The sequence below is a fragment of the Nannobrachium achirus genome (genome assembly GCF_963921795.1).
Source record: "Nannobrachium achirus genome assembly, chromosome: 24".
In the NCBI taxonomy this organism is placed as follows: domain Eukaryota; kingdom Metazoa; phylum Chordata; class Actinopteri; order Myctophiformes; family Myctophidae; genus Nannobrachium; species Nannobrachium achirus.
The window spans coordinates 41,564,786-41,592,112 of record NC_137831.1 but is presented as its reverse complement, the minus strand read 5'-3'; the positions used below and the strand labels follow the sequence as shown (position 1 = coordinate 41,592,112).

The window sequence follows — 27,327 nt, the reverse complement described above, 5'->3', positions numbered from 1 at the left end:
AGTGGCTAAATAATGTATTTTTAGACACAATAAGCCGGCAATTTCTTTGTTACTATTTACACCAGCCCCCATATGTCACATCTGCCCATGAAAGATTGCGGTGCATCTTGGGAATGGGCTTATTGTGTCTAAAAAGACATATTTAGCCACTTGCATGCATGCATGCAAATCAAAATCGTTAAAATCACAAAAATAGATAGAAAGAAGTAAATGAAAACATTCTAAACTAAAGTTGTCCATTTAGAACGGGTACACAGTATTGTGTATCATTATTTTATGCTTTAACTATTGAAAAATAGCAGATATACAAGCTCACAGCACGGCTGGGAGCTTGTAGATCTGCTATTTTTCAATAGCTAAAGCTTTCAATAATTCTAGGCCTAAATGGGTTTTAAGAGATTCAAGACAACAACAAAAAAATAATTCATCAACCATATCCGCTCCAACCTGGTGGGGCTTCTTCTCCGTGCGACTGTTGGCAACGGTTGCCGTGGTAACTGGCGAACAGGGGCGGTCTCCATGGTTACGCTGGCTTTCCCAGAGGAGGGGTGCGGCGGTGAGGAGCTCTCCTCCGCTGCCTTCTCCTCCTGGAGGAGGTGTGACCGCGGCATTGTTTCTGGCGGGTGTCCGTTCCTCTGGCCCTCTGGGGTGCTGCGAGCCTGCAGGCCACGAACCTCTCTCTTCTCTTCTTCTTCTGCCTCCAGGGCTCGCTCCCTCGCCTCCAGCTTCTTCACCACCTGATTGAAGAAAAAAGATTGATTGAATGTTTTGTTAGACAAAAGTGGAGAACGGTACAAAGTATAGTCAATACAATAAAAACAATTAGTAGAGTATAGAGCATTCACGAATAGTGATTTTTAGTATTCGAATTATTCGACCTCAAAGTATTCGAGTAGTCGAATATTCGACAGGACTGGCCAAACTGTCAAATATTAAGTAAGCAAGAGGCAAACAATGAGAAAATAGACGATTTACATGCTCACAAAAAACATTGAAGACCCCTGCTCTACACCACTCTCTTTGTACTAGGGGTCGACCGATAGGCTCTGGGATTTTCATGTTCGATTTCGATATCGATTTGTTGTGATCAAAGAGGCCGATAACCGATATTAAGAACCGATATGTATTTTAAGTAAAAAAAAAGAAAGAAAAAAAAATCCCCCAATTTTAAATGGTGGTTAAGTGGTTAATTCATTTATATATTGTTCCCATCCTAAATGTTCTAGAGGCTCACATCTAGTCGCCGCATCACCCTAGAACAGGGGTGGGCAACTTAGATGATGGAGAGGCCACTATATTTTCACACTCACTCCAGAGGGCCACATTGCATATACAGTTAAACATAGCAAAAATAGCCGATCTACAAGCTCAAAACGTGTCACAGTGCGCCACATTTTGAGCTTGTAGATCTGCTATTTTTTAATTGGAATGTTGAATAGTTTTTTAGCTATTTTTAAATTTGAATCCTGAAAATTTGCATTTGTCATGGATTGTGCTGTTTGTATAAGATGCACAAATAGTAAAAAAATAAAAAAAGGAAAAAATGTTGTCGATATCGATATTTTTCGATATTAATAAATTGTATGAATATCGAATTCGATAATCGCCCGTTTTGATGAATCGGTCTATCCCTACTTCGTACTAGAGCTGTCACGATATGACATTTTACATGACTATTAATTGTCACTCAAATAATTGGCGATTAACGATTTAATTGTGTTTTTGTCGTTGATAACTACATTTCTGTTTGGCTTTTAGGCGTTGAAGTTGTACATGGTAGATATGACACATAACCTAAATAAACAAAGAAGTTACTGACATATTTGACAACTTACTACTTGAAAATAACTTTGATAGTAGCCGATCTACAAGCTCACGCGTTGTGAGCTTGTAGATCTGCTATTTTCACTATTTCGGACATCTTTCAACATTCACGATTATGACGATTATGACCAAATAATTGCGATAATGTCAAATAATCACGATTAGACGATTATGTAATAATTGTGACAGCCCTACTTTGTACTCACCTGCTGGGGGATGGGCTCCAGCTTCCTGCCCGCGGACGGACCGTCCGCCTGGTTCACCTGCTCGGTGGAGTGGGCCTTCTTCATGGCGGGCCTCCCCACCAGCCTCTTGATCCTCTGCAGCTCCTCCGTGAACTTGCTCTGGAAGCTCCGCTGGGCGGAGGTGACCTTGTCCTCCAGAGACGAGGCGCGCTGCTGCTTGAACGACGACCGCCGTTGAGCCGCCGCGTCCTGAAGGACCCGGCCGTCGTCGTCCTGTCTCTGTCCGCCGTCCGCCGAGTCGTAGGAAGCCGCCCGTCCTATGTATAAACCCAGCCAACATTTTTAGGTATATTAGACGTCTAATATACGTCTAAACGTATAATAGACGTCTACGTTTATACGTATAAAAAATGGTCTACCAGAGGTATGGATATGCAAGTTCTTTAGACGTCTAAACTTAGACTAGACGTCTAATATACGTCTAATAGACATCTAAGTTTATACCTGGGTCTAAATTTAGACTTCTAATAGACAAAAGTAGTGAAAAAATGCAGAGCATCAGAACAGAACTCAAGCACCAGAGGCAGCGAGACAATCAGTTTTTCACTACTTTTGACGGCCGTCTAAATATAGACGTCTATTAGACGTCTAAATTTAGACCCAGGTATAAACTTAGACGTCTATTAGACGTATATTAGACGTCTAGTCTAAGTTTAGACGTCTAAAAAACTTGCATATCTATACCTCTGGTAGACCATTTTTTATACGTATAAATTATACGTATACTACTACTAATATAAAGTAGTAGTAGTATAAATTGTTTAGTGGGAATGTATTTATGATCAACACAATCTACCAAATGGGTGTAATAGCTTCTTTTCATTCAATTCTGATATTCATTCATATCGTCGTTGTCGGGTGGAAACCTTGTATGTCCAAAACCATTCGTTTTGTATTTATCATTAAAATAATGAACTAAACTAGTGAAAACAGACGATCTACAAGCACACAACGCGAGGCGTTGTGTGCTTGTAGATCTGCCGTTTTCACTACTTTTGTGTGACGGCCTTGTCTGATGAAGGAGGGCTTTACTTTGCGAAAAAAAAACATACAAATTTGAACCTTGGAGATACGAGGTTTCTGCCCGACAGTGACGATATGTCACACGACAATCAAAGGACCTTCATGTACCTTATTGTCGTACTTCCCTCAGGCAGTTTGCAATAAGATATAGAGGTGCTAATTTATGGAATGCCGCCGATCCAAGGATAAAAGAATCTTCATTACCAGTCTACAACTAGCCAACTACAAAAAAATGCTCATAGCTAAAAAGTAGTAGATATTGTTGATTATATGTGTACAGGTCTGTAGGTAGTTTGTTGTATGCATGTACTCCATTGTATGCAAACAATACTTAAAGGGCCACAACCCAATCTTATTTTACTGTTGTTTGGGACACGATCAACACAATCCTGAGTTATTTTTTGTGTTCAATCAGTTTTTGAGATATTTTAGTATTTCAGCATGTACTAGTGATGCAAAATGCATCACTAGTCATGCTGAAATATTAAATATCTAAAAACACAGATTTTACACAAAAAATAACTCAGGATTGTGTTGATCGTGTCCCAAACAACAATAAAATAAGATAGGGTTGTCCCAGAGGTGAAGTGGCCTTTTAAGCATGTTTATTGTACGTATTATTGTATGATGTTTTATTTTTATTTGTTATAATATCTATACTTATGTCTGATTTTATAAATTAGGGGAAGTTCTTCATAAGCCACCAGGCTTCTTAACTTCTCCTGCACAATATGTCACACAAATGTATTGCTTCTTGTATTTCAACTAGGGCTGTCACGATATGACATTTTACATGACGATTAATTGTCACTCAAATAATTGCGATTTAATTGTGTTTTTGTCGTTGATAATTACATTTCTGTTTGGCTTTTAGGCTTTGAAGTTGCACGTGGCAGATAAGACACATGACCTAAATATACAAAGAAATGATGGACATAATTGACAACTTTCTACTTAAAAAAATAACATTGATAGTGGAAATAACCGATCTACAAGCTCACAACGCGTCGCGATGCGACGTGTTGTGAGCTTGTAGACCTGCTATTTCCAAAATGTTTTACTTTAAAAAAATATATATATGAAACATTTTCAACATTCACGATTATGACGATTATGAAAAATAATTGCGATTATGTAAAATAATTGCGATTAGACGATTATGTAATAATTGTGACAGCCCTAATTTCAACTATGTGGCATGTGCTAATAAATAAAATTTAAAGACAAAAACTCCACGCACACTGTCTTCCAATGCAAAAAGGGGAATTTAATAAAGTAATGCAACGTTTCGGTATTTAAACCTTCATCAGGCAAACCTGTCGCTGTAGGTGTGCAAAAGCCTTTCGTTTCAATAAATAAAATTTAAAAAATAAATAAAAAAATATATACCTATCCTGGCCCGGGAATTGCCCCCTCCTCCTCCGGGCAATTCCAGACTGGACCTCCGCTCCTCGAACGCGACGACCTTGTCGAAGATCTTGGGCGCGGCGCGGGCCAGTTTGGGCGTCATGGAGGCGCCGCTTTTATCGCTCAAGCTAGACGCCGGGGACTGGTCGAGGCGGGCATCCGACACTTTGGATTTGGCCCCCGATGTGCCTCCAGCACCCGGCAGCGGGGACGGTCCCGGGGTTTGTGTGTGAATGCCATTGTTGTTGTGTGCACTGGGAGATGTGTGGTGGTGGGAGGGGGAAGGAGCAGGGACAGAGGACGGGGATGATGGTGTCTTTGATTCGTCAGCGGTTTGAATCCTAGAGGGGTGGGAATCGGGGGGGGGAGAATGGAGCGTTAGGTAAGCAGTAACGATGACTAATGTTCCGTGGGCGGCTGGATAAGCATGCCTGTCAGTGTCCATTTCTTTGAGCTTCTCTCGTTCGTCTTACACGTCTGTGTGTGTTTTTGTATTCACCAGTGGTTTCCGAGTGTGTTTTTTCAGCGGGGGGGGGGAGGGGGGGATAAATGATGTGAAATGAAATGAAATGGAAGACAAAATATAAATCAATACTTGGACCGAGATGTGCGTCCCTATAACGTTGATTTAATCGCATTGTGGTTTTGGTGGGGCTAATTCGATGGTATTGTTGTGGTTGGCCCGAAAGAATAGAAAGTCGTTGGAATTCAATAACTTATGTGATTATAAAATAAAAATCAATGAAAACGCAAAAGGCCACATTTATAACTTCATACGAAAATGGCTCCTAAAAAGAACAATACAATACTGTTCGTTGGTGTGAAGAAATCGTCGATCGTATCGAAACGTAGAAAACCCATGCTAGTGTTAGCTTGAATCAAAGCTCGCAACTCATGCACATCACAGCAAATGTATGAAGATATTCCAAAACCAAGGGCTCGCTATGCATGCAGCGGTAGAAAGTGCAATCACAGTTTTCAGAAGTGATTCGACAGGATGTACTGTAATATCACAGATTCAGATTGTCTTCTGTAGTAGCAACGGGAAATAACACGTTAGAAAGAAACAGAAAACGACAAACAAGACAAGACAAGGTTTTCAATGTTAGTTTGAAACCAAACCACTCTCAGGGCATCGAGTGAATCGCAGCCAGAGAGCCAAAGGAAAGTATGAACTAAAAATGCTAATAAATAATAATAAATAAATCACATGTATGTAAAATAACAGGTACATGTATGGAATGGAATATTTTTGGAGCGTCAGTTCTATGTGGGGGGATGTACGTGCGTCTTGTATCAAGAGTCTGTTTGCAAATTGTTTTTTTTTTTGTTTATTTTTTTTGGCCAAGTCTCTTTTTTCGTCTGTTGGTTTTCCAGTGGGAATTCATCAAATAAAAAATAAAAAAGGGGAACGGCCGCGGGTTACAAAGGCATAGAAAATGTTCTCCCTCGGTAGAGGCTGAACATGCTGCCGTAGTAGTCGCTGCCTACGGACACACTTTCCTCTGACCCCTGCTGCAGCGGCCGGGCTAGGTTAGCGTGCGACGCCCGGATCAGGGGCTCCACCCCCAGGTGGCGGACGGCGCCGGGGCCCCCCTCGGAGGAGGGGAGGCCCCCAGGGCCGCCCAGGGCTTGCCTGATGGCCGAGGAGGAGGGGTTGTTGGGGTCCGGGTAGGAGGACCCCGGAGGGCGCGAGCCCAGCGCCATGAGCTCCCGCTCGATGACGGGATCGTAGCCGCCGCTGCTGCCGCCTCCCGGGAGGGTGGCACGGCGGTCGAAGCCGCCGCCCGGGTTCACGTCCGTCGTCCTTCCTCCTTCGCCTGGTGGGACGGAGAGAGAGACAGACAGACAGAGATGAGTCAGTCAGGGGCGTCACAAGGGGGGGAAAAGTGGGACTGAGTTACTAGGGCCCAAGGTGGAGGGGCCTTCATTATTTTATACTTTAGCTATTGAAAAATAGCAGATATACAAGCTCACAGCGCGGCTTGTAGTTCTGCTATTCTTGAAACGTTGTGAAAATGTGTGCAAATCTTTGAATATATGTATTTTTTGTTTTATATACTTTATTGAGTCACGAGTGTAACATTCTCTTTGAATGCCTTTTCATTTCATTTCATTTGACATGTACATTTTGACCCATTTTTCTTTTTTTTTCTTTTTGTGCATACCTTCACCTACATAAAACACAAAACAAATCCACATGACAAGAAAACAAAACAAAACAAAAAATATACAGAATATATGTATTTTTTTAAGCGAACATTTGTAACTCAAATTTTGCTTCTGGGGGGTCCCTGGAACTAAATATTTTTAGATGAGGGTCTGTGGCCAAATACATATATATCATTTTGGGGGTCCTTGACATGAAAAGATTTGAGCACCACTGACATAGAAATATAGGTTTTTCAAAAAACCTTAGAAGGATTCAAAGACTTGCTCGCAGCGCGCCCCTTGGTGCCGCGCTGTGAGCTTGTGTATATCTGCTATTTTTCAATAGTTAAAGCACAAAATGTGAGTGAATCCTTGCAGCCAGGGCCCAGAATTTTGGTGCGACACCCCTGGAAATGAGTCAGTGTTAAAGCAGATAGAGAGTGCTACCAAAGGGAGTTGGCAGAGCAAACATTACAGTAAGAGGAGAACAGCTGTGTAAGCTCCGCTGCAGTTAAGACCGAACGTAATGATGATTGAAGGATGAAGGAGGAGAGGACGAGACAGAATGCAGAGCAGAGAAGTGTTCGTTTAAAGGAGTAGTTCACCCCCAAAATGACTTTTTGAAGCGGTGAAAGCCGCTTCCAAGGTGTGGCTTTGTCTGTCCCAATGTCCCATGTCTGTCCCATGTCTGTCCCGTGCATGCAGAATTGAGGATTGGTCAAGCTTCACATGACAATTTGGCCCTCCAGACAAAATCATTCATTCATTCAGAATTCATGAAAATATAGAACTAAAGCACATAGATAGTATAGATCTAGAAGATAGAATGTATAGATCTATAGCTCTAGAACACATAGAATAAGAATTCACCGCTTCACTTCGAACCGAGGTTCGATTTTTGAAGCGGTGAAAACCGCTTCCAAGAAGTGGCTTCGTCCGTCTCGTGCGTCCCGATGTGATGACTGGTCAAGCTTCACATGACAATTTGGCCCTCCAGATAAAACCATTAATTCGTAAAAATATAGAACTAAAGCACATAGAAAGTATAGATCTTAGGCAGCTCATAGCTCTAGAACACATAGAATAGAAATTCACTGCTTCACTTCGAACCGAGGTTTGATTTTCTTTTCTTTTGATTTCTCTTGCCCTGGACACTTTAGTTCAATGATTGTGTTTTTGTATTAGTCGCTTTCCTAAGACAAAACAAAAGTATAATTGTAAATGTACCCCCTTTGATTCCGGATGGGGACCCAATCAATGGGGGTAAACCTATTGTAATCAAGATATTGTTTTAGGAATGCGAGTCTCCAAGGGTAGATACCCTCACAAAAACATGCAGTAATCCTGGTCTCTATAATGCCTCCCCCAGGCCAGCCGGGGCGCCTGATGGAGGGGAAAGGAACTGGTTGGAATAACGTGTTCCTTCCACATGCTACGTCCAAACTGGGGAAATCCCCACTGTCAGGTGAAAAGAAGCAACTTGGACTCCTCATACATAGAAGGAAGCATGAGGTCAGTCCGTTGTCTCCCCAGGCGCGGCAGAGGAAGAGCAGTGCCCAGGATTACATAGGCAATTGGCACTGGGTGAAAAAAATGTTACAAAATCGTGGGATGAAAATTAACGCTTCCAGTGCCAGCCCCTAGAGGGCACCAAAGAATGCCAGGGTTTGTCCCATAGGCGAGCGCATTAGCATCCGGGGACTCACGTTGCAGTGACGCGCGTGCTCACGTTCGTGCACGTCATGGAAAGGTCCCGGATGATAATGCTAACAGAATAGCTATTCCCATTTTGTCATTTTAAAGATCATTTTTCGGCGATTTCGCCGTAAATAAACCTCGGCGCGCATCCCTAAAAACACAATCCAGAGATATGGGCCTCCAAAGATGTGGTTTTTCATTGGATTCGGCGGCGATTCGCGGCGCCGTTCGCGGGTAGCGGCCGGCATGGCGGCCCCCGGATTTGGAACACTGGATTTTAAATTTAGGCTCAGGCTTCAGAAGGCCTCGGATCATTTTATTCATTTCATTAAAAAAGCCAAACATGTTCGGGATAGGCACACTGGACTACGTTCCGGAAGCGGCGCTGAACATTTGGTGAACATTGGGGGGCTCAAAAATGTATTTTAAACCATTTTTAATGGAATATATCGTCGGACCATGTAAAATGGCTAACTGGCTAGCGTAGGACGAGCCAGGACCACCCACGACTCTACAAGCAGCTCAGGGTAAGTCAATTAATTAAAAAAAAATTGTATTGGATTGAAATAAAGCCGAACATGTTCGGGATAGGCACAGAATGAGTTAAAAAAAAGAAAGGAATGCAACAAAAAACTAAAAATATTAGTGTACAGCATAGGTCACCTATAGTCTCTATGGAGTGAGTAATCAATAGAAAAAAAGTCATTTTGGAGGTGAACTACTCCTTTAAAGCGGCAATCCAGATTTTCATTTTAATGAATGAAGCACTATTTTACCCAATATGAATATGAGTATGTTAACACAATAAAACTAGCCCATCTGAAGTGGTTGGTGGCGGTCTCCCTACTCTTCCATTGAGAAATGCAGACCTTGGTGTCGGGCAAGTCGTAGGGGCCCGAAGCTCATAAAAGCTGAATATCTCGCCTGGTTAATTGCGACCGTCAGGTCGCAGTTACTGTCAAAACCTCGACCAGCTGTCCATCTGTCAGTCCGTCCGTCAGTCAGTCACACGTCACACTTTTTCCCTGCTCATATCCCCGCAACCGTTGCCCCGATCCATGCCAAATTTTGCACGCACACGCCTGCCAAACCACAACCTCAATTCTCACATGCAGCGCCACCATGAGGCCGATTCTTGCAAAATCACGCAAATCGGTACACAGTATGTCTACACTCATCTCATCAACATGGATCTGTCCCATATAGCCCCACTGTCAGGCTGATTTTTTCAAACACATTTTTGGACACTGCTCCTACACATTTTGGCCTAAAAAAAAAAAGAAAAAAGAAAAATACTTATCTCCCGATTAGGGAGTCTTACTGGTACTCAATAAACTTTTTTCTTGTGTAGGTAGAAGATTAAATGCAAAGTTAACCGACCAAAACGGAAATATATAAGCCGAAGAAGAGGAAGGTTGGAAAACAGAAAGCGGGGGCAGGAGCAAAAAAAAGCAAAAAAAAGAAAAGAAGCCATTCGCATAGATGCAGCAACCCCCCCCCCCCCCCCCCCCCCCCCCCCCACCGTCGAAAAAGAGATCCTCCCACGTCACAAATCAGGGCCGCTTGATTGACGTTTTAGTGACGCGAGGCACGGGGGAGACAGGAACGCTTTGGTAGCGAAAAGAAAAGAGCCCCCCTCAGCATCTTCCGCTAACGACTTCCAACCTTAAAAAGGCGGGTATACCCGTGGAGCGGAGGAGGTTAAGAATGCTTAGCGCGATCACCCCGTGGCTCTGACTCAGCGCCAAATCACATCAACCTGCCACCACCCCCAAATCCCCCCGAATACAGGGACGTGCTGGCCATTGGGAAAAGCGGGACAACTCCCGAATGGCCGGTTCATTCCCGGGCCAGTCAAGGCCGGCCATTAAGAAATGAAATAGAAATAAATGTCGGCCTTCGTTCCATTTTGGGGGCGGGCGGCCCCCCGCCCGACAGTGACAAGTAAATCGTCACTGTCGGGCAGAAACCTCGTATCTCAAGGTTCAAATGTGTAATTTTTTTCTCAAAGCAAAGCCCTGCTTCATCATACAAGGCCGTCAAACAAAAGTAGTGAAAACAGCAGATCTACAAGCACACAACGCCTCGCACCAGGCATTGTGTGCTTGTAGATCAGCTGTTTTCACTAGTTTAAATCATTTTTAAAATGATAAATACAAAACAAACGGTTTTGGACATACAAGGTTTCCACCCGACAACGACGAAATATAACTCATGTAATTGGCCCACTGGCTTGTCACATGTCACGATCTGAAATGGCAAATCTTTGAGTAGCAGCCAGCGCTATAGAGAGAGATCTCTCTATAGCGCGCAATGAGGGCCTCTACAACTCTTTTTCCCGGGCTGAATCAGGGGCCCAGCATGTCCCTGCCCCGAAATAAACAAAAGTGAAGGATTACGGCTGCGAAGGAGAACCGAGGAATAAAGATGACACACTTCAAAAGCTTTGGCACAGTGGACTTTATAATCCCTTCTTTCTCTCTTCTCCCTCTGAGTTTTCCTTTCTTTGTAAAGCAGTTTATTCTCAGTAGCACCTGAGGTCATAGCAGGGCCGTAGCGCGCCTAATCGGCGCTCTAGGCGAGCTCTCTCGATTGCGCCCCCCCACTCCCGCGCGCGCAAAGCGCGCGCACGATTTTTGCGGGTTTTGCCGTGAATTTAGTCGGATTTGGGTCGGTTTTGGGCTGGTTTGGGTCCACTCCCTCCATTTCGGCGCCCCCTCGGCGCCCCCTCTAGGCTGGCGCTCTAGGCGACCGCCTAGTCCGCCTATAGCTAAAAACGGCCCTGGGTCATAGCATGGAAACTACAGAAGTGCACCATAGAAAATGTATCTTCGTTTTAATCCCATTTGAACCCTAGAGTCCCTATTCTAGATGGCAAAAATAGCCAATCTACAAGCTCTCAACGCCTCGCAGCGCGAGGCGTTGAGAGCTTGTAGATCTGCTATTGTTTGGCTAAAGTTCTCCTCGGAATAGGGCGAGGGTTCAAGTTGATGATTTAAAAGAATTCATCCCATTTCAACCCTAGCGTCCCTATTCTAGATCGGCTCTTTTCAGCAGTGGTGGAAAAAGTACTGAGAGTGAAGCGGTTTCATGCCAGTAGAGGATTTCAGCAAAAAACGCTCCCTTATCATTGAAATGCATTGGCGGAACGTGGATTCCACTCTAATAGGTATTTTGGTGTGAGGGCAGCCTACAAGTAAAAGTCTGGAATTCAAAAGGTACTTGAGTAAAAGTATGAAAGTGTTGGCATCAAAATGTGCTTGAACACCAAAAGTACAAAATGTTTGAAAATAGCAGATCTACAAGCTCACAACACGTTGCATAAATAGCTGCAAGGTATAAAATAGGGCTAATGTGGTTTATGTATGTTTTATAATATTATAATTGATTTGCAAAGCAACTACCGTAGTAACTAAAGTTTTCAAACAAATGTAGTGGAGTAAAAGTACAATATTTGGATCCGAGATGTAGTGGAGCAGAAGTAAAGTATTGGAAATTGGAAATACTCAGGTAAAGTACAAATACCTCAAAACTATACTTAAAGGCCCGCTGACACGCCCCGAAATTATAATAGTATGATACAGCAGTAGGTCACATGGTCTTTCTGAAAACGCTCTGAAATAGTCTGAAACTCATGTCACAGTGTAATCTGCCCCTCGCCCCCCAACAACAGCTGACCAGTACAGTAAGTAGTCTAAGTAGAGTCAATTAATTTGATTGGCTTATAATTGCGCATTCCCACAATGACATCATAAAAATATTAACTCGTATTTTAAGATGACTTTTTAAAGTGACAGTACCCCTTTAAGTAAATGTACTTAGTTACTTTACAACACTGCTTTTCGGCGAAGATTTGGTGTAGAGCTGCCATACCCTGGGTCCAGGGGGGAAGTTACTTTTAAATATAAATCCATGAATGTCTCTTCGTCTATCTGTTCTGGTTATTATGTTGTTAAATTACAGTAAAATAACTACAAATGCAAAATGTAACAAAATGGTCACTTTAACAAGGTATTATAATTATATTCTCCACACTTGTATTCTCCCCATCTTGACAAAATGGTATATTCCCAGGTTCCGCAGGTCAGTCAAGTTTAGCTGCACTTGACCAACCATTCCAGGCTGCCATATCCAGCCCAAGAAACCATAGAAATGGGGAAAAAAAATAGAATGTACTTCTTAAAATAAATGTATCATGCCTGTTGCTAAGCTTGCACGTGTGCGAAGGCGCACGTGCAAGACACCACTCATGTTGCCATACCTTAGCTTTTTCTGAACTGACGCCACTGAGGGGACTCTTGATTAACGAAGTATGCTAGGAAATGTTGTTCACACAAAGAGACTTAACAGTGTCTTCTTTTGCTCAAGAATCAAGAACATGTTGAGTGTCATTGTGGAGCGTGAAGCTTATCTTTGCCAAGTGTGAAGGGGAGAGAAAAGCCGAGCTGTTGAGGATTAATAATGAATGCATTCAGTGCAGACAGGTGAGGCAGCTGATGCTTTGTTGTGTTCAGGGACTGATTTCATGTCCCACACACTTTGGCATGGTGTGGTTTCCACATGCTAGATCGAGCTGAAACCTTGCCCAGGTATTATGGGGTCCTATGTCATAGATATGCCATAGGTCAGGGGTCTTCAACGTTTTCAGGCCAAGGACCCCTTAGCTGAGAGAGAGATGAAGCAGGGACCCGCTCTAGATGTTGTATAAATGTGTGATGCAGATTTTCATCGATTTCATAGATAGATTCATAGACTTGTTTGACAGCACTGTCATCAGTCTATGTTGGATTCATGTTAACTCTCCCCACGCTTTGAACGATAACGCTCGCCCCATTTTTTACAGAACCTCGATGCCAATACGGCGCTCGTTCGGTTCGTTCGTCTGATGACTGTAAGCTGATGAGGGGTCGCGCGGCCGTTTACTGTAAACACATTTTCCGCTGTGATGGTGTAAAAAATCCATTATGCGTTAGATCAACGGAGAACAATTCACTTCCTTGTTGATTTCCTCTGGCCCGGAGGCTCTGTAGCCAGTGACTGCTCTGAATGTACGGCAACACATAGCAGGACAATTCACATTCATTCTCGCATGACGCCGCCCTCTGCTGCCTGGCAGACCAAAGTGCACTATTGCACAACCAAAAAAAATAAAAAAATAAAAATAAATGTCTGTCTGTCTATCTACTATAACGTCGCAAAGGTAAGCCGCTTTTTGATGGCGCCAGACCCAATAAATAAATAAATAATCTGGCAGTAGGAGAGTTAATGTGTATTTTCAGACATTTAACGACTTAAATGTCGAGGCGTTGAGAGCTTGTAGATCTGCTATTTTTGGTTTGGTATCCCGAGTTCTCCTCGGGATAGCGATGCGAGGGTTCATGTTGTTAATTTAAAAAATATATATCCTATCACACAAGGATTTGGCGTCTCCCCTGTAGTAACTCTAAGGACCCCCTAGGGGTCCCGGACCCCCTGTTGAAGACCCCTGCCATAGGTGACTTCACCAAACAACATCTGAGATTCACAGACTTTTCTTTTTTTTAATACCTTTTTTTATTCTTTTACTTGAGAGAAATGCTGCTCTTCCCCAGAGAAATTACACAATGGCACTAAAAGACAAAGATGCTTAGAAACTCCCAAAACTATAAACAAGCCAAGAGTGAATGTGAAAATGATCCGGGAGCAAGAATGTTCTGAACAGTGAGGCAAGAATGTGAAATGGATTTTCGTCACGGAATGTTATCAGAATACCTGTCAAAGCTGGGAATAAATTCCTTACCAAACGATTTCCTCACCAATGTGCTCGTAAAGGCGTCTAGTAACATATCTAACAAAGTTCTAGGACTGATCATTAAAGGGGAAGACCACCCATTTTCAATATTGAACTATGTCATTAATATACCTTAGAGGAGTTGTGTGGAAACAAGAAAAAAGTCCCCCCCTTCTGTGTTGCCTAGAACTGGAGGATTGATTTTGCGGTTTGTATTGTAAATCACACAGAGATGACATCGCACCGTTGTGATTTACAATACAAACAGCTGCATATCCAGTATACCGGATATGCAGCTCGGCAAATAAAAGGTGAATTGAACCCAGTGCACTGCAAAAACCCTCTATAATTGGTAAAAATGCACCTGTAAATAACATCCTTTTTTTGACTCTCAACCAAATCTCTTTGCCAAAAAATAGCTGATCTACAAGCTTGTTTTGGCAAATATTCCACCCCAGGATAAGGGATGTTGCAGATATTTTGATTATCACGATATCGTGAATCTTTTGTCACAATGATCGTCCCTTCCCTAAGCAAGACATCAGAGATCCAAATGGAAGTCAAACCTTTATTAGGTCGGTCTGGTTTTCTTTGTCCCAGAGAGAAATGCTGCTTAATCCCCAGAGAAATCACAGAGGCTCTAAGAGACAATGACGCTTAGAAAATCCAAACGCACTATAAAACAGGGAGGAAAGCATGAAACTGATGTGTGTGCGAAGACCTTCTTAACAGGTGAAGGAGGAATGTGAAATAAAGTAGATTTGTGTAGGAAGAGTGTGGATTCTGTATCGTCACTGTCGGGCAGAAACCTCATATCTCCAAGTTTCAAATTTGTAAATTCTTTAGCTAAGTAAAGCACTGCTTCATCATACAAGGCCATCACACAAAACAAAAGTAGTGAAAACAGGTGATCTGCAAGCACACAACGGTGCGAGGCGTTGTGTGCTTGCAGATCGGCTGTTTTCACTAGTTTAAATCATTTTAAAATGATAGATACAAAACAAACGGTTGTGGACATACAAGGTTTCCACCCGACAACGACGGGACTGGCGTGGCTGGTTTTGCACCTCCATCCCGTACACAATGTTTACTTTGAGTACTCATTGGAAAGGGTCAAAGATACAAGGGTCAAACAATCGATCATGACAAGCAGTATTGATCTCAAGAGAATCAATGTAAAAGAAACATATTGTAGTGTATTTGTATAGGACCATGTGTGAATCAGAAGTGAAAGGCAAAGACATAACTGCTAAGAAGACAACGTAAAAACTACACGGTAAAAGCCATTCATTTGTTCATTTGCACCTGAAGCCTAGCATCCCTATTCTGGGGGCGAATATTTGGCGAAAAGCTCACAACGTGTCGCGTTAGGGACAAGGGTGCGAGGAGGCAGGCCTGGTACAGACCCCTGGGGGACTCCAGTTAATTAAATATCTAGGCTTTTAAGCAGTGGTGGAAAAAGTACTCAAAAATTCTTTACTTAAGTAAAAGTACCAATACTGCAATGTAGAAATATTCTGTTAGGGTGCCCTCAGACCAAAATATAATCGGCAGTGGATAAACTCTTCTGGTGCGCGGCTGGCTAAAAACGCAGAGAGCGTATTCTGTCCCAAAGCCAGTGACGCGCCTGTCACTCACTTCCCGCACTGCCCTCCCTCCCTGTAGCCTGTAGACTAGCGTAGCGATCCTTTGTCTGCAGAGGTACGTTAGCCAGGTTACGTTGCGACTTGCGAGGTTATCAATTTAATAGGCTTTATTATCATCAAAAGAGAAGAGTTTGGGTGAATGAGACTCTTCAAAACAAAACAGCTCCCAGTCCCTTCCTGATTCGCGGAATGTTACGCCTTCGACTCACCCGATTGGACAGAGGGGGGAAACCAGAATCTGCGTGGAGAGTTTCTTTGCTCCAGCATAAACGCAAGGTCTGCACGGAGCGCAGATATCCTCCACTGACATGAAACCACCCCCTTCTCATTGAAATGCATTGGCGGAACGCGGATTCCACTCTCTTAGAAAAAAAAAAGTTTTTTTTTTTTTTTTTAAAAAGGAAAAAAAAAAAAAAGTTAAAAAAAAAAAGTAATAAAAAAATAATAATAAATAAAAACAAAATTTTGGGGGGGGGGGGAACTATTGTGGCGGAACTATTTTTTTTTTTTACTTTTTTTTAGTAAAGAAGCGGGCGTGGACTCTAGATGTGAGCGGGCCGTAGGCCCGCGAACCTCTATAGTAGAGGAAAAAATAGGCCAGAAGTTGACCATACCCCTACCCGGGGTAGAACAAAACGCGACATAGTTTTTTCATATCTTTAGGATGTCCCTTTCATGAAATGGATTGTCCCGAGTTTTGCTTTTACTGCAAAAGTCATGAAATTGATCCATGAAGGGACTCACCACATAAGCAAAAAAACGCCTATCCTGAAAGATGGAGTTCCAAGTCAAACCTTTGTCATTTTCTACCTGCAGGTAGTTTTCACCTCATACTTGCACAGAAGGTCTACAGGTAGTGTCCTTACATCCCAGAACAATCAGAATGCAAAAATATGGTTCTGTTTTGAATCTGCTGCCTTTTATATAAGGACCTTCTATAGGCGGAAATGACATTCCTAAGGAAAATTCCCCTGTAATCCTTCTATAAGGGGTAGTACAAACTATGACAAAGTTTTTTCATAACTTTTACTTGTCCTCTTCATGAAATGGATGGTCAGTAGTTTTGCTTTTACTGCAAAAGTCATGAAATTGATCCATGAAGGGACTCACCATATAGGCAAAAAATACGCCTACCCTGAAAGCTGGAGTTCCAAGTCAATCCTTTGTAATTTTCTATTGCTGGTTGTTTTTACCTCATTCTTGCACAGATGGTCTACAGGTAGCGTCCTTAAATCCCAAAATAATCAGAATGCAAAAAAGTGATTTACCAAGAAAGGGCAGAAATATCCCCACAAGTTAATCATACACCATTTCCACTTACTGGTAGGGAAGGAGCTGGAAACAAGGGCCTACTACAAACTTGATATCCCGGTATCAATAAGCTTTGGGCTTATCAAGCTTGTTATTAAGCATAGCGGCCCATGACATCATGTTTAAATAATCAAGACAAGAGGCGATCAATACATTGTTACAGTACTAATCATAATATATAGCAATTTAACACTTACTGCACACTAATGAATGATTTTCTAAAGATATTAAATGACAATATTTTTTACTTTTGTCAATTCTCATCCTCATAGACAAACTCAGACTCACAACAACTGGCCAATACAAAAAGATACCAGTTCTGTTCAGAATCTCACATCTCACATCTTCCCACAAAATATTATAAAGCGCTCAACAGTGGGCTCGATAAAAGCCCATGGGTCAATAAGCAGGATAAGGTGCTCATTATCAATACAAATTAACGAACTCCATTCAGATTGTCAATAGGGAATACACCAACAACCAGAAGAAACCAGAAGAATATGTCATAATATGCTTGTATTGTGAATCAGGAGTTTTTCTATATAGACCTACTGTATGTGTGCCATTCTTACTGCATGCCAAATAATCAAACAGCAGCTTTTTCTCATTTTAATTTATTTTGTTTATTTCTTTTTCAATATTTTCATATCAACAACTAATTTGAGTGTGAGGGGGACTGACCAATTTGCAAAGCTGGCCAATGGATACAAAGCTGTGATCTCCCAAATTCTGACATAATTTTGTCAGGAGATTTCGTGACGTAATCGGCTGTGTATCTATTGGTCAATGGCTGGTCAATGGATTCATTGAATTCCGTCTTACTATTTATGTTATAGTAATAAATATGGTATGATGGTATATATTATTATAATATAAACGGTAAGAAGGAATTCAGTTCCCAGTGGATTACAACCAAGGGCCACTACAATGCTCTACAGTCAAGGCTGGTCCACAAGGCACAAGCTGGTATAAAAGGATTGTGTCATTTCTTGTTTATTTTAGTTTACAGGCAATGTACTGTAAATACAGGAGCAATATTATGTACAACACAATCCCACAGAGAGACATTGAGGCACGTACTACTTTGACTGCAACAATCCTTATCATAGCAGTAGAGTTGGGTGAAGTCTCTTACTGCTTGGTGCAGGCTATTTTTTGAACAGGACAGGCTTTAGTGATGTATCCTTTAGCATCCAACCCTTCCCAACTGGATTCCACAGAAGGGGTTTGGGGACATGATTGTGGCACCATATACTGTACCAGTTTGGTACATAGCCTGTTGAGCATTCAAAAATATCCTCAGTGGGAGGCAGATGTGAGACTGGCATGTCTGTCGTTGTCGATGCAAGAATACAACGGGGCTCATCAAGACTAGAACACACCTGGCCTTTTGCCTTCTTTTTTAGGCCATAGAGAGTGAGGGCATATTGTCTTGAACATCCTGAAGCCTCTGGTAGACTATCTGTCAAGCCAAAGGTTCTCAGACCCTGACCTAATTTATATGTACAGTACTATGGATATACTTGTGTTGCTCGTCTACTATGTCAGTCCACAACTCCTTGGAATAGCTGCCATTTTCATGCATGCTGATCATTGGATAGACAACGATACATCCCAATGTCTGATATTACAAATACATTGGGAGTGGCTTTGTGTGAGAGTCTTCCAGCATGGCACGCATTGACTGGATGCAATGCAACGAGCAGCCTGTTCAGAATAAGCAATAATACAGCTTTCAACAAGCTGCCAGCTTGTTTTTTTTTTCATTCATGAACTTCAGGATCTGAGAATCTTTGGCTTACTGCATGCCAAATAATCAAACATTGGTCAGTCTCCCTTACACTGCTCAAAATAGTTGTTGATTGAAAAAGAAATAAATGAAAATGAGAAAAGGCTGCTGATTATTTGGCATTAAGAATGGCACACAAAGTGTAGTGTATTCTACTGAATATAGGCTTACATACATACTGTACTGCATTTAAGTCTGAATACCATAGACTGCTTATAGAACAATATGTTTGCTGCTTTTGAGGTGAAGAGAATTAGGCCTTGGGATGTAGGGACACTACATGTAAACCATCTGTGCAATATGAGATAAAAACAACCAGCAGGTAGAAAATGACAAAGGATTGACTTGGAACTCCATCTTTCAGGATAGGCTTTTTTATGGTGAGTACCTTTATGGATCAATTTCATGACTTCTGCAGTAAAAGTAAAACTACTGACCATCCATTTCATGAAGAGGACAAGTAAAAACACTGTCAGGGTTTGTACTACCCCTTATAGAAGATTATCTCCAGGATCACAGGGGATTCTTCCTTAGGAATGTCATTTCCGCCTATAGAAAGTCCTTATATTAAAGGCTGCAGATTCAAAACAGAACCATATTTTTGCATTCTGATTGTTCTGGGATGTAAGGACACTACCTGTAGACCATCTGTGCAAGTATGAGGTAAAAGCAACCTGCAGGTAGAACATGACAAAGGATTGAATTGGAACCCCATCTTTCAGGGTAGGCGTTTTTTGCGTATGTGGTGAGTCCATTCATGGATCAATTTCATGACTTTGGCAGTAAAAGTAAAACTCGGGACAGTGCATTTCATGAAGGGGACATCCTAAAGATTTGAAAGAACTATGTCGCGTTTTGTTCTACCCCTTATAGAAGATTATCACCAGACTTACAGGGGAACATTCCTTAGAAATGTAATTTCCGCCTATAGAAAGTCCTTATATAAAAGGCTGCAGATTCAAAACAGAACCATATTTTGGCCTTCTGATTGTTCTGGGATGTAAGGACACTACCTGTAGACCATCTGTGCAAGTATGAGGTAAAAACAACCTGCAGGTAGAAAATGACAAAGGATTGACTTGGAACTCCATCTTTCAGGATAGGCGTTTTTTTGCCTATGTGATGAGTCCCTTCATGGATCAATTTCATGACTTTTGCAGTCAAAGTAAAACTTGGGACAATCCATTTCATGAAGGGGACATCCTAAAGATATGAAAAAACTATGTCGCGTTTTGTTCTACCCCGGGTAGGGGTACCTCAAAAACTAAGGCTCTTTTTTAGGGTTTTTTCCTCCTCTACTAGTTGAAATACATTGGCAGAACGCAGATTCCACTCTCATAGGTATTTTGGTGTGAGGGCACCCTTAGTCCAGAATTCAAGTATTGGTATCAAAATGTACTTAAAGTACCAAAAGTAAAAGTACTCTTGATGCAGAATGTCCCATTTAAAGTTTTCAAATGCATACAAATCCTTTGAAAATAGCAGATCTACAAGCTCCCCCCCCCAAAAAAAAAACAACTAAAAAACTAAAAGTGAATGAAATGGTACTTTCTCCTGCTGGAATGCCCTCTTCTCAGCTGTGTGTTCTTGGTGGACCCCCACCCATCCAAGTAATAGGCTTTCTAGGCTGCGTGTTCATCGTGGACCCCCGCACATACAGGTAACAGGTTTTCTAGACTGCATATTCTTGGCGTACACACACACCCAGCCAGGTAACAGGTTTTCACGGCTGCGTGTTCTTTGCGGACCCCCTACGCAGCCATGGGTAACAGGCTGCTCATGAAAATTAGGTCAGTGTGACACTCTGTTGCATCAACCCACGTGGCACTAAAAACCTTCTGCCGCGTCGGCCTGTGCCAACCCGATAACAGTGATCCATTAAAAATCTGTCTGTGTCATTTGCGGTGATGAGTGCTTATAGAGCAGGGGTTTTCTAAGTGGGTGACGGCCGGGGCACCCTGGGGTGCCGTGACGGCAGTCCAGGGGTGCCGCGAGATCATTTGATAATGTTTGGAATTTATTTGGACACTTGAAAAAAAACATTTTAAACTTGAAGTACAAAGTTATTTTCAGTCAGTTCTATCCAAAATGGCTATTATCTCAACGTTGTCCTCGCAACATAATCACAAAAATATCGTCACTGTCGGGCAGAAACCTCATTTCTCCAAGTTTCAAATATGTACGTCTTTTGGTAAAGCAAAGCCCTGCTTCATCATACAAGACTGTTGCACAAAACTAGTGAAAACAGCCGATCTACAAGCACACAACGCCTCGCCATGCTCTTCCAAGACTCGGCCAGAGGATCCAATTAATTGCTTATGATCTTAAGGCAACGCTACTTATCAACCAGTAGACACCAGTGTCTTCATTTCTCAATGGAAGAGTAGGGTGACCACCTCCAACCACTGCATAAAAGTATTGGAAATTGGAAATACTCAAGTAAAGTACAAATTTATACTTAAAAAGAAAAAAGAAAAGTACTTAAGAACCCATTCAGAACGGGTACACATTATTGTGTAACATTATTGTATGCTTTAACTATTGAAAAATAGCAGATATACCAGCTCAAAGATCTGCTATTTTAGAAAAATCCTGAAAATTAGAATTTTGACCCGATTCTGTGTCTTTTTCTTTTGAATCCTCCTTTCTATGTCAGCAATCTGGCCAGCTAGCCATCGTCAAAGAAAAGGTCCTTTTCACTTAACTGGAGCTCAGTTAGTCTGTTCTTGATGTCAGTGGTTCTCAAACTTTTTCATGTGATGATATGTATTTGGCCACGGAACCCTGTCTCTAAATATTTAGTTCCAGGGACCACCCAGAAGCTAAATTTGAGTTACAAACGTTGGCTTTGAAAATACATATATTCAAAGATTTGCACACATTTTCACAACTTTTTTCAAAAAAATAGCAGATCTACAAGCTCGCAGCGCGGCACTCGGTGCCGCGCTGTGAGCTTGTATATCTGCTATTTTTCACTGGTTAAGGCATTCAATAATTGTAGGCCTAAATGGGTCAAGTAAATGTACTTAGTTACTTTACACCAGTGCAAATGAGATTATTATATGAGATACTTAAAGTGTGGTTCCTGTGGAAATAAGCCTCGGCTTTCTAGGATCTCCTTTTAGTTGACCTTGTACCAGTGATTTGTACTGTCATGAAACTGTACTTTTTTCTATTGCAAACTTCTAATAAATTCTTCAATCAATCAATCAATGGACACGGCGCAGCGTGAAATATCACATCATAAAAAGGCAAAAAAAAAATACCTGCAGGCGCTCGACGGCCGGCCTTGTCCTGGTGGTGCCTCCCGGCCCCCTCTTTGGTTTCCATGGGAACCTGGGACTCCGTCGCCTCGTCTTCTGTGGTTTCAGAGTCTGAGAGGTGGGATGAGGAAGACAACAGGGAGATTAGAGAGAGAGGGGTGAGGGTAGGAAGAGGAGGAGGAGACATGGAGGATGGTGCAACGGAGCAAGGGGCGTCACACCAAATTCTGGGCCCTGGGTACAAAAGGATTCACTGCGGAGCCCCTGTGCTTTAACTATTGAAAAACAGCAGATATACAAGCTCGCAGCGCGGCACCGAGTGCCGCGCCGCGAGCTTGTAGATCTGCTATTTTTTTGAAAAATCGTGAAAATCTTTGAATTATTTCAAATCCTTCTGAGGTTTTTTTGAAAAACCTATGTTTCTATGTCAGTGTGGAGCTCAAACCTTTTCATGTGAAGGACCCCCAAAATGGTATGTATTTGGCCACGGACCCCCATCTCAAAATATTGAGTTCCAGGGACCCCCCCAGAAGCAAAATTCTAGTTACAAATGTTCGCTTAACAAATACATGCATTCAAAGATTTGCATAAATTTTCGCGACTTTTCAAAAATAGCAGATCTACAAGCTCGCAGCGCGGTACTCGGTGCCGCGCTGTGAGCTTGTATATCTGCTATTTTTCAATAGCTAAAGTATACAATAATTAAGGCCCCTCCACCACCTTGGGCCCTAGTAACTCAGTCCCACTTTCCTACACCTTGTGACACCCCTGCAACGGAGAGAAATGAAGAGGTGGAAGGGGGATGGTTTGGTTGGTCGGGACTGGGAGAGGGTCACATATGGAAAAGGACAAAGTGTCTGACATTGGGAAATGACATCTCACATTTGCTTAGAGGCACCGGGGACGCGATGGTGTCCTTGAACCGAGCCACGGAGAGCCCCCTCGGAGTGAAATAAATGGGTTGCAATTGAGCCGTGACACTGATCCAGCTGAGGCTTTATAACAAGACTATAGTAGGGATGATAAGCGATATTATCGTTTATCGTGATAAAAAAACACTCACTTTAATTTTATATATATCGTGATATCGTCCTCCGTCATGCACTGGGATCAATTCACCTTTAATTTGCCGAGCTGCATATGTGGTACCACTTAAACCCACTATAATTGGTAAAAGTTACTTATAATTATACGTACTTGATACAGTCTTTTTTTCACTGTCTATCAAATGTCTTGCCAAAATAGAAAAAAAAAAACAGCCGATCTAAAAGCACACAACGTGTGCTTGTAGATCGGCCGTTTTCACTACTTTTGTGCGACGGCCTTGTGTGATGAAGCAGGGCTTTATACTTTGCGAAGAAAATTACAAATTTGAAACTTGGAGATATGAGGTTTCTGCCAGACAGTGACGATAAGCTAAACCAACATAACGGAGCATTAACGGAGCAGGTGGTGTTTCTTTGACAAACAATTGACTATTATACTGACACAATTCATTCTGGCAAACGCTTGCTAACGACCTCTTCAACACCTTCATCCTATAATCCAGTGGTTCTCAACCTGTGGGTCGGGACCCCCAAGGGGGTCCCCAAATTATTTTGGGGGGGTCCCCAGATGATTAACTTAATGTGCAACATTGTTTTCTCACTCAACAGTAAACAAACCAACATAAAGTTTAAGTGTATAGATAGAGGGTATCTGCACATTTATAAAGTGACAATTTAAGGACTTTTAAGACCTTTTTTAATACCTCTAAAATGAAAAATTAAACATTGGCCAAATTGTCAAATATTAGAGGCAGAAATTGTGAAAATACCAGAACTACATGCTCACAACGCCTCTCGTTGCGAGGCGTTGTGAGCATGTAGCTCTGGTAATTTCACAATAGAACCGTGTTAAACAAATTGTAATGCCTCAACTCAACTCCAAGTAGTGCTCGTCAGGGTGGGGGGTCCCCAGTTCAAATATGATTATTTTGGGGGTCACGGCCTGAAAAGATTGAGAACTACTGCTATAATCTACCAGTTAGATCAGTTGAAGAGCATGCTCTTAGATGTGATTGTACGCAAATCCAGGGGAATCCTAGTGCAGAGAGCCAAGCAAGACCCTACTCCTTTGCCCTTTTGGTACTTTACTCCTACTCTGATTATTACTGATATTAATTAATGTAGTATTGTATCTCATTCTCTGTATCTGTCCTGGGTTTCATATCATGATAACTGAATTTCGCTTGTGGGGTCATTAAGGTCTAACTATCTCCCACAGTAGTTGTGTAATTGTATTAACATACTGTACCATACCACAGTGGTTCTCAAACTAAGGGTCTGGACCCTCCAGGGGGGTCCCCAAATTATTTTGGGGTGGTCCCCAGATGATTAACTTAATGTGCAACATTGTTTTCTCTCTCAACAGTAAACAAACCAACATAAAGTTTAAGTGCATAGAGGGTGTCTCCCCATCCTAAAATGACAATTTGAGGACTTTTTAATACCTCTTAAATGACAAATTTAACCATGGCCAAACTGTCAAATATTAGAGACATAAATTGTGAAAATAGACAATCTACATGCTCACAACGCCTTGTGCTGCGAGGCGTTGTGAGCATGTAGATCAGCTATTTTCACAATAGAACCGTGTTATACAAAATGCAATGCCTCAACTCTTAGTGCTTATCAGGGTGGGCGGTCCCCAGTTAAAATATGATTATTTTGGGGGTCGCGGCCTGAAAAGGTTGAGAACCACTGCCATACCAAACAGATCGGTTAAAATAATGTTTTATTCAGTGAAAGAAGTTATGGATAGCAACTTTAAACTCACAGTTACAAGGCTGCCATATTTTGTCTACACTGACAGTGAAAAATACTCATTCCCCAGCACTGCTGATAACTCAGAACCCCATCTGCCCTAGGGCTGCATAGATCTCTTATCCACCCAGAATCCATAAGACATCTGCTCGTGGCTGTTCAGATTCTCTGACACTTGCTTTCTGTGTCTAACTTTTAGCGCAGTGTTGTTTTTGACAGCAAAATTGTATTTAGTTTTAGTCATAGTCTTTAGAATAAAATGTAATTTAGTTTTAGTCATAATTTAGTCACCTGAAAAGTTTTAGTTTTAGTCTAATTTTAGTCGACTAAATATCATAAGATTTCATGGCGACTAAATCTACAGTTGATTTAGTCAACTAAAACGTAATGACTGATTTTACACTTGATTGCGTGCTGAAAATTGCCGATCTACAAGCTCACAACGTGCCGCGACGCGTTGTGAGCTTGTAGATCTGCTATTTTCAGCACGCAACACCTGAGAGCAAACAAACATAAAATGTCTCTCTTCAGCACTAGTCCCTCCCTAACGTTTTAGTCTAGTTTTTATTTTGTTTTTGACGAAATGGTCAATATATTGTCTTAGTCTTAGTCATCACAGCTTAGTTTTTATTTTGTTTTTATTTAGTTTTCGTCAGTGAAAAAAATGCAGTCGACAATCATTTTTCGTCATAGTTTTAGTCGACGAAATCAACACTGTTTTAGCGTCATCCATTTTGAAAGCATTAGCGTGAGCCAGTTTCAGAAACTGTCCAAATGTCTCCCGTTGTGAAAGCCATTAGGTCTGCCCATTTGAAACACATTTTCTCTAAGAGGGCCGACCGATACTTAAGGTCTTGATGTAGCCCTCGATTCTCAAACAGATCAGGTTGGCATCCAGCAACATAAAGCCTTTTACGAGAGCTTTCCCAAAGTCGACAGTCATAGCGATTAGCGACACCCATTTGAGCCTTTTTGATTAGAGCCTCAATGGAAAGGAGGCGATCATGGATAAAACCTTTTTTAATACAATCAGTTAAAAAGGGGAAAAGAAGGATAGTGATGTTTCCATTGCGGGTGGCTTCCATTAAGCAAATGATCCAATGTGATAAGCCAGATACTCACTCAAAGAAAAATGAAACACAACCACGGAAATGGACATAAAAGGATGACAAGGACAAATGGAATTTCACCCCTGGTTGTAAGTTCTTCTGGTAGGATCTATTATAAAACAGGGGTCTTCAACAGGGGGTCCGGGACCCCTAGGGTGTCCTCAGAGTTACTACATGGGGTCCTCCAAATCTTTGTGTGATAGACACTTGTTTTTTTTCACCTTTTTTATATTAACCACTTGAACCCTAGCATCCATATTCTGAGAGCTTTAGCCAAAAATAGCCGATCTGCAAGCTCACAACACCTCGCAGCGCAAAAGAGCTTTGGAGGTGGAAAATTGCAGACTAAGTACAGTGAAAGGTCAAGTGTATTAAAGTATTGACGGTTCAAGTGGTTAAATATCTGAAAACATACATTGACATGAATCCAAAATACACTGACGATTGTGCTGTCAAACAATGAAACTATATGGAATCTATTAACAGGTTGTGGGGGTCCCTGCTTCATCTCTCTCTCAACTAAGGGGTCCTTGGCCTGAACACGTTGAAGACCCCTGTTCTAAACCATAAACACTGGGGGTGGTAAACTGCTATGATGAAACATAAAACACTTTCCAGTTTCCAAATTCTCCTGGCATCTGCTCTTTGGTTCTCAGAGGGATAAAGTGGATGAATTCAACATACTGCAGACATACTGTATTAATTAATTTGTACTACTATAATAATAAAATAAACCGAAGTGCAAAGGCTAATTAACATTTTGTTATACAGCCGTGTTGCTCAACAAAACTAAAAGATCTTTGTCAAGCAACAAGGTCGTACATCAAAGCATGAAAAGGGCATATAGTATATATCCATATTCTGGATGGTGAATTCGGGCACATTAATTCTCAACATTAGCGTTAAGAACATTGCCGATCTACAAGCTTACGACGTGTCACAACGCGGCACATTGTGAGCTTTAAGATTGGCCAATTTTGTCAAAGCGATTTGGCGTAGACGGGAAAAAAGCAGTCCAAGTACAGAGTCCGGTTGACTTAGTCTAAAGGGTTTAAATCATACATGGGCAACTGGCGGCCACATGCGGCCCCCACCATCACTTAATGCAGCCCGCAGGTTAATATTGGAATACTGATATATTATTGATTTCAGCTGTTACAATTACAAACATGCAAACATGACCCACTTAAATTTTAGCTTAATGACTAGTAAAGCAGTATTAAAATGTTAGTCTTTTTTATGTCCAACATATTTGTATTTAAGTTCATAGAGTTAACATGAGTATAA

General features: G+C 41.8%; 1 protein-coding gene across 1 annotated transcript in view; it reads right to left on the bottom strand.

Annotated features, from left to right (window-relative positions):
• The window catches only part of LOC308280309 (striated muscle preferentially expressed protein kinase-like), a gene marked incomplete at both ends in the record, with an annotated part of 163,613 nt that overhangs the window by 88,429 nt on the left and 47,857 nt on the right, over positions 1 to 27,327 (bottom strand). Inside the window, 5 exons of the mRNA XM_080720571.1 lie at positions 448 to 737; positions 2,031 to 2,326; positions 4,482 to 4,840; positions 5,926 to 6,319; positions 22,131 to 22,238. Of these exons, the coding sequence (XP_080576697.1) occupies positions 448 to 737; positions 2,031 to 2,326; positions 4,482 to 4,840; positions 5,926 to 6,319; positions 22,131 to 22,238 (1,447 nt within the window). The remainder of the gene's footprint in view (positions 1 to 447; positions 738 to 2,030; positions 2,327 to 4,481; positions 4,841 to 5,925; positions 6,320 to 22,130; positions 22,239 to 27,327) is intronic.